General features: G+C 39.6%; 2 protein-coding genes across 4 annotated transcripts; one reads left to right on the top strand and one right to left on the bottom strand.

The window, feature by feature from the left end:
• Nucleotides 1-2,660: 2,660 nt before the first annotated feature.
• Nucleotides 2,661-4,894, top strand: LOC120432105 (protein dead ringer-like). Its single transcript, XM_039597238.2, has 3 exons — nucleotides 2,661-2,940; nucleotides 3,512-3,846; nucleotides 3,922-4,894. Exons 1-3 carry the CDS (start codon nucleotides 2,818-2,820, stop codon nucleotides 4,892-4,894), a joined length of 1,431 nt encoding a protein of 476 aa, XP_039453172.1. The 5' UTR covers nucleotides 2,661-2,817.
• A 371-nt stretch (nucleotides 4,895-5,265) lies between these two features.
• LOC120432106 (uncharacterized) lies at nucleotides 5,266-6,669 on the bottom strand. 3 transcript variants are annotated; one of them, XM_052711596.1, is made up of 3 exons: nucleotides 6,213-6,669; nucleotides 5,847-6,153; nucleotides 5,266-5,791 (listed from the first exon to the last, which is right to left on the bottom strand). In XM_052711596.1, exons 2-3 carry the CDS (start codon nucleotides 6,043-6,045, stop codon nucleotides 5,529-5,531), a joined length of 462 nt encoding a protein of 153 aa, XP_052567556.1. In that variant the 5' UTR covers nucleotides 6,046-6,153; nucleotides 6,213-6,669; the 3' UTR covers nucleotides 5,266-5,528. The 3 variants fall into 3 exon arrangements, with proteins under 3 accessions (XP_052567556.1, XP_052567557.1, XP_052567558.1); XM_052711598.1 differs by having other exon boundaries at nucleotides 5,277-5,791; nucleotides 5,851-6,153; XM_052711597.1 differs by having other exon boundaries at nucleotides 5,847-6,669.
• Nucleotides 6,670-9,954: the final 3,285 nt, after the last annotated feature.

Genomic DNA, 9,954 nt, shown 5'->3' with positions numbered 1-9,954 from the left:
TGGAAAAAAGTTGGGGATCAGCCTATAAAAATGTTGCGTCATAACTCATCAACTAATATATAGAATATCTATATTTTTCCTGTCTGTTTTCCACTTAAGTAAAATTTTAATGTTTAGTAACTCATTTCCAAAAATGTTTGATGAAGTTTTCGACGAAATTTACTGTTTTCAATCACATTCACACATGTGAAATTGTTTTAATAGGTTAGATTTTTCAACTAAATATCTGTTTCAGGATCAAAATATGGATACATCATTGGATTTTTATTAACTTACACTAAAAATGTTCACTAAACCTTTATTTTGAGAATTATAAAATCACTTTACAGGTGGTCCAAAGGGCCCATTTACATGATCATTAAAAATCGGTACACGGGCCACAACAAATCACCTCTTGGGCAACATTTTTTGGCAACACAACTTTTCGTCACATTTCTTCTCATCAAAAATGACTGACGAATGAGACTAACTTCATTTTCTTCGAAATTGTTCATCAAAAAAAAAAAAATCTTAAACTCCACACTATAATGAACAATTTAAAAATTTACGTTGATATTTGGCAAGCAGAAATGTTTAAAAAATTCGTGTTGCCAAAAACGGGTTGGCACCGTATCTTGGTTCCTATTTTACTTCTTTTATTTTAAAATATGTTTTACACAATTATCTAGTCTACTTCTATGTAAAACTTAATTTTCAATAATCTTCAACTGTAGTTTTTTTTAAATAAACACCTTTCGAAAAAAACTTTTTTCACACATTTTTTTTGTTTTTAAGGATAATGTATTGTTACAAGATCTTGACCACCAACCCTTCAAAATATCCCTTAAAAAATCTAAGAACAATATAATTAATAATTACTTAAAAATGTAATATTACATTTAGGAAAGGATACATCTTTTATGTGAGAAAAATGTGCCTTAAAAATGTTTTAATTTATAACTATTTCAGTATTTACTCACCCTTTTCTCTTATATTTTTATGAAATTGCGTCGTAAAAGTAACAATATAACACTTTTCAATTTTTAAACCTTCCTAATTTACGCGTTTATTTTCAATAAAGTACTGTTTGATGGTAAATTTGATTCTGCATTTTAAAATTAAGCCAAACAAATTTTGTACATTTTTTAAATAGTTTTTTGCTAAACCATTTTTTTTTTCAAAAAATTATAACCTGGACTTTTCTAAAAAAATGTCATTTTATGTCCCCTAAAACATATTAACAAATTCAAAAGTGAAATTGTGTTGTTTTGGAATTCAATTTTTACTAGCAAAAAGTGATTATCAGCCAAAAATCGATGTATCATTTTTTTTTTTCGGTGTAATTCTCATCCATACTTCAACTTTGCCAATTACACCAAACCGACAAAAAAATCTTTCAAAAAATACAGATGGTTTAATTTTTTCATACTATTTCTACATGGATCAAATTTGTATGGAAAAATATATGGACAAACTGTTGATACAAAATGGCTTCTACGGCAAGCACCAAAAAAGTTTCATCCAGACTTAAATATACCAAAAATTAAACTCGAAAAAGTCTTATTCCGTCCAAATTTGGCATTTGAGAAAGACAAGAATTTCCGAGAAAAAATTATGATATTTCCGAAAGTGGTCAAGCATTTGTTGTTAAGTGATGTGATGTGGCAAATATGAACATTGATTCGGTTTCAGTAGGACAAATATTATCACACCTCAGAGCAAAACAACATCTTGTCAAACTATGTTTCGATTGATTTTTTTCAAATGTTATGTAAGGTATGCACTTCGGAAGAAACCGGTCAAGAAAAATTTCAAATGGGAAGCAGCGGTAGCGAAAGCAAGCCAGAAAGGGTGAAGAAAAGCCCCAAGAAAACGTTCCCTCTCTTTTGTTCTGCCGTTCGTTAAGCTGTTTTTTGACCCCCTTTCTTTTGAAGAGCATACCGGCCCTTAAGATTTTAATTATAAATTAATGGTTGATTGCCATTACAACAACACCGTTGCGATTACAGATTGAGAAAGTTTTTGAAATATAAAAATCTTACAGCCAACTCAATTACAAATAAAAACCTGTTCAAAAATTAGTAAGAATCCAATTGAAAGAGTTTTTGAAAGCAAGAAAGCTCAACTCCAACGCATCCACCACATTTAACGGCAACAAAATCAACAACTCCTAGAAAGACCGATCATTTACCTCATCGATCTCGCCGGTCCCTAAGTCAACATTCATAGCCGTCGTCGTCTGCAGATCATTTCCATCTCCCGCCCGAAGCGCATTCGTTAGCAATCCAACAGTTGTTGTTGTTGAATGCATATCCGAGGAGGAGGTGGAAAAGCGAGAATCGTCTTCAACTTTCTGCATCTCGGTTTGATGGTTTTAACAAGTTTGTTTGATGGTTCTATTTGTTTGTTGTTTAATTTAATCATTATAAAAACGTGTTCCACTGAACGCTTCGGTATCATGTTCATCTCGTGTTGCTCGAACGCTGGTTGCTGCACTTCTTTGTGGTGTGAAGTGTTGGTCAGACCGGGAAGAAACTCTCCAGAAGAGCGCTGGAAGCTGGCGGGGCAAGATTAATTATTTATGAAAATTCATCACACTTTTCTCTCGCAAGCAAGCTTGGTGGACGCCAACTGCTGTTCTTCGCGTTCTACAAAGCCTTCGCGTCTGTTTGTTTTGTCAATTAGAACTGCGTCGCGATCCGGGGATCGTGTGCGAGACCGCCGTAGAGAAATTCTTCACCACTTAATGGCTTCAATTTCTTGTTTAACTTTTATTCAGCCCGTTTTTTTTTCTTACCATTTTTGTCTTTTTCTTTCTTTTTCAAATACGCCAGGTACATGAAGTATCTCTACCCGTACGAGTGCGAGAAGAAGAACCTGAGCACGCCGGCGGAACTGCAGGCCGCGATCGACGGGAACCGGCGCGAGGGTCGACGCTCCAGCTACGGCCAGTTTGAGTCGGTAAGTAATCTTTTTTTTCTGTCTTTCTTAAATTTCGTGAACGATTAGAAATAGTGCAAATAATAATGATTAGATTTGAGCCGAAACTTTAAATGAATAAACTTTTAGATTTATTTCATACTCCATGTTGGCAATTATCTGATATCAATCTGAGCTTCCTTTTCATGGACAGAGATAATATCAAATAATTGCTCTCTAATTGTTCTATTCAACACCCTTTGCTATATAATCGTCTAGAAACCAAGCCGTTGAGCATCACTCTCCATAATAATTTCAAATTCGATTCCAAACGCCATAAATCATAAAACCAACTCACAGCGCTCGATTTATCGTTCAAGTCTAGATCTTATTACTAGCAGCCGCTACCGCGCAAGTGATTTACAATCCATTCAGACGATCTTTCTCCTCAACGCTGCATCAACCCGTTGATTATATTCCTCCACATTTTCATTCACTCGTTCATTAATAAACGCGCACGATCGCCGCTCGCCCTCTTGTTTGCCTAAACAAACACGGCAATAAAACTGCAAATTGATCCTATGTTTTGCTAATACTACAACGTTTCTTCCAGCCGTCGGTGCAGCGCTCTCCGATCCCACCCCAGGGCATCCAGCAAATGTCCCCGCTCTCGCTGGTGACCCACGTGAACCAGCAGCAGCAGCACCATCGCCTGTTGGGCGCTCCCAACGTTGGCCAGATCCCGAACCTGCTCCCAGCGGAATTTGAACAGCGCATGCTCGACTACATCAAGCTGTTCCAGCCGAAGGAGACCAAACGCGAGCAAAGTCCCGAACAGATGACGCTGAACGCGCTGGAAATGTCCCGCGTGGCCCTTTGGAACATGTACAACAACAACACGAGCCCACCAAACTCGCTGCAGACGGCGAGCCCACCGGAAATGCAAAGGTTGGTCGATGCCTGCTCGAATCCCGCGCTCTTTGAAGACTTGCCTAACCTGACCACAAGTTTGTTCAATTACAGGGAAGCGCTGAACCTGGCCGAGAGTCCGCCCCACCACCTGTCAATCAAGCGCGAGCGGGACATCCCGATGGACTTTACCGGAGATCGCGCCGGCCGAGACTTCCACGCCGGCCTGCCCCCCGCCAAGCGCAGCAACAACAACTCGATCGCGGCCGTAGCCGTTGCCCAGCTCCAGCAGCAACATCACCACCAACTAGGCAACCGCTCGCTAACCCCCCAAAAGCTGAACATGTCCTCGCACGATGAAGAAGACGCCCGTTCCGACGGAACGCCCATCAACCTGCGCGGAGGACCCGAAAACGGCACCCTCCGCCATCACCACGACGATGATCTTCCCGAGGACGAAGAGGAAGACGACGACGAGGAGATGACCATCGCCGACGACGAAGCCCACCACCCCCTAGCCCTGAACCGCATCACGGAACACGCCGCCGCCGCCCTCGTCGCAGCCCAGCGCGAGCAAGCCGCCCAAAACCATCTGGCCAGTCTCAACCTAAGTCTCCTGGAGCGGGAACGCTGCGGCAGCGCCGACAAACTCAAACGTCAACAGGCGCAACTCCACCTGGAACAACTCCAGCGCGAACAACTGCTGCACCATCAGCAGCAGCAGCAGGCTCTCCAACGCGAGCGGGAACGTGAGCTGCAGCAGCGCGAGCGGGACATCCAAAAGGCCAAGGAACTGCAGCAGCAGCAGCAGCAACTTCTTCAGCAACAACAGCAGGAACAGAATCGTCTGCGAGAGGCGCAGCAGCAGCAGCAACAGCAGCAGAATGGGGATCGGCTAAGTGGGTTGGATAATGTGGGAAGCAACAACACTAGCACCAGCAGTGATCACAGCCAGAATCGGGCCGGATCGGCGAATGGAGGGGCGTTCAGCCCGGGATCGGCGGGAGGAGCTGGTGGACAGCAGCAGCAGCAGCAGATGGGCATTATGGGCATGCAGTTTAAGCTGATCAGTAGAGGTGAGTACTGAGTGCTTTTTTCAAGGAGAGATTTTTTGTGGAAAACAGTCCACAAAAAATCACTCAGATTCATTGACAGTTGACAGAAATTACTTACCAATTATCTTTAAAAATCACTTCATGTGCTCGATCAACAGCCAAGAATCCGCCTTTTTCACTCACTTACACACAAAGAAAAAATACTCTAAATTTAAAAAGATCGTTCGTTGGATTAAAAGTTCGCGTTGGTGAATATTCGTAGAAAGTTCAAACTTTTCAATTTAAAAGTTGGAAAGTTTTTGATACTACCATGCATTTATGGAACAAAATCGTTGTATCGGTAAAAATGTTTCACTTTTAATTTGAAAAGAAACCTTTTGTAGCAAGAATAAACAACATTTAATACTACAGTGATAGTTTCAGAAAAATGGGCTTGATTCTAGGCTTGATTTTATGTTTATTTTTAAAAGTTTTAAACAGTATGTTAAAAAAAGACATTTTGTTATTGTATTTAACGCTTCTGGCCAAAATCCGAGTCCAAGCTGTACCGATTCTTATGGTACGCCACCGGTCACTTCCGAAGACCCCAAGCTGGACAGTTCCGGATGGACGTTTCGACGCGCGACAGCAAAGTAGAGAACAGGATGGTCACGTTGCCGGCCTTCATCAGGACAGGTTTGGAGAAGTTGACTGTAGATTCGGCAAGGGTGATCGACGTTTCCCGGCTGGAAAGTGAAGTGCCTGAACGGGGAGTTCCAGATTCTGGAAGCGCATCCGGAACATTGGGTTGATGAGGCCCTCGGAACGGAATTCGATTTCGAGCACTTCATCCTCCTTCGAGAATGACACAGATTTTTTCGGCACGCTGTCCAGGTTCATTCGGCTGGAGCTGCGCCGTCGCGAGATGAGCATTTGTGGGCGGTTAGTTGCTAAAAGAGATGGAAGTTAGTGAAGTTGGCAAGCCACTGCACACATTCTCATTACTCACCGGTGTTGTAAACCGCCGGCACCGAGTGCAACATCCGCTCTGGCCACCTCCGATTATCCCGCTTCTCGTCGTCCTCCTCTTCGTCGGCTCCTTCTCCTCACCGTGAAAATCACCTGTCTCGTACTTGTCCAAAACCCGGATGTTTATCTTCTTCAACGCAATCTCGTTGTTCACGCAACGCTTCGGCAGCGCCATCTCCTCGATGATCTCGCCCAGTCCTCACGCGAATTGACCTTCAACCACCAATCCCGGGCCACCACCACCCAATACAACCGGTGCGAATCCACATTCCTACCTCTCATCCTACAAAAACAAACAAAATCAATCACAAACCCCACAAAACACCCAAGCTTCCTTCTTACGCATTCCGGCCGTGGAACAGCTGCAGTTCCTGCAGGAAGCTGGCCTTGTCCTTTTCGAGCACTCGACCTCGTCCCGCTCCTGCACCACCCTCCTTCGAAGGCGTTCCGCTGCTGCTGTTTGGCTCACGAAGGTTCCGCGTCCGAGTCCTGGCTGCTGCCGCGGTCGGCTTTGCTTTGCGTCCTAGACTCACCAGCACCACCGGACCCACCAAAGTGTTTGTTTACATTTGCGACTTAGGCGTACACGGTTACACGAGAACGTCAAAATGAAAGAAATTTTACAGTCGAATTAAAAGTAAAAACTTTTAAATCAGTGAGCAATGAGATTTTCAAAAACTGTAGCAGTAAAAGTTTTCATTTTCAAAACAAGAAAAAAACTTTTAATGTAGCAAATTTTAACAACTTTTTAATTCAAAAGTAAGTTACTTTTGTCATTACCGTAATATTTTTTTGTGTGTACCTTTGTTGTCTCAGTTACCAGCAAAATTATAACAAAACACTTTCAAATCTTTTTTTTTTCAATTTGGTACCTCGAGTTAGACGTCGGTGTTAGGGAAACGTTCTGATGAAATACATTCAAAGTTATAATTTCTCGTATGCAACTTGCATGTAAGCTCTGTAAGGTAAATCGTTGCATCTCCACTGAAACTCGACGAAACCTAACGAAATTGAGCATTTCTAGAAAAGTGAGACAAAATCCGACAAAAATCGGACTTTGTCAAAAAAAAAAACAAAACGTAGAAAGTGTAGGAAAAGTTTTATACTGGAGAGAAGAAAAATGTCACAGTTTTAGAACCCCTGGATCCCATCGAGTGGTCAATCTTGTCTAATTGTTGCAGCTCTACACAGCTAGAAGCAGCACCGTACGATTCTCTCTTTTTTTGGAATCAACTTCAAGCATAAATATCAATATTAGAGTACAATACTTGTTAGGTAACTGGGCGTTGTTTAACTGGGCTGCTTTTTAACTCAGTTGCACTTTTGAACATGGGACAATTATGCGTAGAACGGCAGTGTAGCCCACTTAAAAAGCAGACAAACGTCAAAAAATAAAAACAAACCGAAATGAACGAGGGGCTAGTGGATGCAAAAAGCAAGTTAAGAGGTTGCATACATGTAGAAAATCAATAATTTAATATTTCAGAAAATTTAATAAATCCACTTAAAAGATGATTTACAATCACTCCTGAAAGTTTAATGAAGATATTTCATAATTAAACTGAGTAAGAGACGATTTACGTTCAAAATGTTACCATTCGCAAACGAACTGTCGAACTTTGTGAGCGTTTTTCTCTGAACACCGAGTTGATTTACGGGTGCCACGATATCTCAAGATGGGATGGACCAAATTGGCTGAAATTTGAGATGAAAACTTGCAAGACATATCCCGTGTGCATGACGAAGCCCGATTTTGAAATTTTGCTTTTTAAAAAGATACAAAAATCAAAAACTGGCGATTTTTTATATGTAAAACATAAAATTATTTTTATCTTTTTTTCAAACAAACTTTTTGAAAATCGGGTTTAGTCATGCACACAGGACTTGTTTAACGAGGCTTCATCAAAATTTTGAGCCGATTTGGTCAAAGCAGTGAGGAGATATGTTCAAGGTTACTTAAAACGCCATCTTTTGAACCATATTGCGTAATGGTACAGATCTTGACTTTTTTTTGATAAGGTCCTATAAACAAATGTAAACATTGAGTGTATCCCGCTTACTCCGATGGACTTTGACATAAGGTGTGAAAGGGATACACTCAATGTTTACATTTGTTTATAGGACCTTATCAAAAAAAAGTCAAGAGATTCTGGTTTAGGAGATCCAGTCCAGACTCGATTATCCGAAGCCTTGATTATTCGAAATTTAGATTATCCGAAGGTTTGTATGGGACTTCGGATAATCGAATCGCAAACAGAAAAAATCGTATTTTTTTATTTTCTTATTTTATACACCTTAACTCCCAAGCTGGGTGTTTAGGTGTTAACTTCAATTTTTAGTTCTGCGACCCCATTTTAGTGAAATTTGAATGGTTGATTGCTTCAAAAATTAAAAAATGCTTTTTTTTTCTATACAGTCCAGACTCGATTATCCGAAGGCCTTGGCAAAATTTCACTTCGGATAATCAAAACTTCGGATAATCGAATCACGAAAAAAAATATTTTGTTGTCTTATTTTTGATTGTTGAGCTTAAGTATGACCCCCAAACTACTCTTAAGTAATTAAAAAAATCCAAGATGGCGGCAAAAAATGGCGGTGATTAAATATTGAAAAAATACATTTTTTTCAATTTTATAGACAATCAAACATTCAAATTTGACTAAAATGGGGTCGCAGAACTCGAATTTGATGTTAAAAGCAGACGTGCATCCGCTCTAACTCCTCTTTTAGAAGAACTTGTTTGGCATTTTGCGTAGATGATTCCCAGCATGTTGTGCCAGGGATAGGACTACACTAATTAAGCTTATCTTTGAAGCTCCCGAAGACCCTGGGAGGCTATATTATAAACCAAGTGAGATACAGGGTGAGAACCGTTAAGTGCACTCAAAGAGCTTTTAAGAAGTTCTTCTGAGAGCTTATAAGAACTGAACATGAAAATATACTTGAAGTCGGTTTTTCCAATGAACCAATGTTTTCTACACATTATTTAAGCTAAAAACAAGACGTTTTTAACTGGCGACAAACATAACATTACTTTAAACGTAAATGCCAACTAGAACAAGCTAAGTGCCGTTAAGAAGAGCTCTTAGTGCCGATGCATGTCTGGTTAAAAGTAAGAAAACAAGAAAAAAAAAATGTTCGTGATTCGATTATCCGAAGTCCATACGGATAATCGTGGCTACGGATTATCGAGTCTGGACTGTATTTCATCACCATAATTTTGGCCGCCATCTTGGATTTAAAAAAATCTATATCATTTTAGAATAGCTTAGGGGTCATAAGCTCGACAATCAAAACTAAGACAAAGAAAAAACATTTTTTTTTTGTGATTCGATTATTTGAAGTGAAATCTTGGCAAAGCCTTCCAAGCTGGACTGTATGATCTTTTGAAAAAAAAAATTGTTTTTGAGAATATCGAAAATCTGTCCTAAAAAAATACTGAAAATATTGTTTTTAAGCAAAATTGGAGTTGCTATCGAAAACATTTTTTTTTGGATAATGGTATACTCTCAAGTTATAGTCACTTTTGGGTATTTATTTTTGATTTCTTTTTCGTTTTTTTGCATTTTCATTTTTTTTCTCAAGAAGAATTCAAACGAAAAGCATAAACCCCAGCTACTTTAACAAAAACTTTGAGCGAAAAAAATCGTGACATCACTTTCAAATTTAACATTTAATCTCAAAAATCGAAAAATCGAAGAAAAAAAGTGGCGTGTATTTTTTGTTCAGTGATTTTTTTTCAGGATGCATGTCAAATTCCTACATGTTTAAATATCTTTGACCACTTTTTGATACGATGCAACGGCTTCGAGTTACAGTAATTTTTAAATTACGAAATACAAAAATCTTTGAATAACATACGCCCTTCTCAAATGTAATATTCGAGTGCAACTGGCTCCGTATACATTAAAAATGGCTTATGTAAGCCTAGGATAACATGTCTACAAAGTTTCATTGAAATCGGAGAGGGTAGGGTATAAAAGTACCAGGAAAATTCCTGATTTGAGCTGGAATTGCTCGATATTGAAATGTACCTGCATTACTTTTTTGATAATATTTGAAAATCGGGTAAAAAGCTTAGGCT

Source organism: Culex pipiens, unplaced genomic scaffold (genome assembly GCF_016801865.2).
Source record: "Culex pipiens pallens isolate TS unplaced genomic scaffold, TS_CPP_V2 Cpp_Un0239, whole genome shotgun sequence".
Lineage (NCBI taxonomy): Eukaryota > Metazoa > Arthropoda > Insecta > Diptera > Culicidae > Culex > Culex pipiens.
The sequence above is the reverse complement of the archived record's forward strand: the minus strand, read 5'-3'. Positions and strand labels throughout refer to the sequence as shown.

Coding starts and splice junctions, on each gene's coding strand:
- LOC120432105 (XM_039597238.2), top strand. CDS start 2,818: ATGAAGTATCTCTACCCGTACGAGTGCGAGAAGAAGAACCTGAGCACG. Junction 2,941..3,511: donor GCTACGGCCAGTTTGAGTCG/GTAAGTAATCTT, acceptor CGTTTCTTCCAG/CCGTCGGTGCAGCGCTCTCC. Junction 3,847..3,921: donor AGCCCACCGGAAATGCAAAG/GTTGGTCGATGC, acceptor GTTCAATTACAG/GGAAGCGCTGAACCTGGCCG.
- LOC120432106 (XM_052711597.1), bottom strand. CDS start 6,045: ATGGCGCTGCCGAAGCGTTGCGTGAACAACGAGATTGCGTTGAAGAAG. Junction 5,792..5,846: donor GCGGTTTACAACACCGGTGA/GTAATGAGAATG, acceptor CATCTCTTTTAG/CAACTAACCGCCCACAAATG.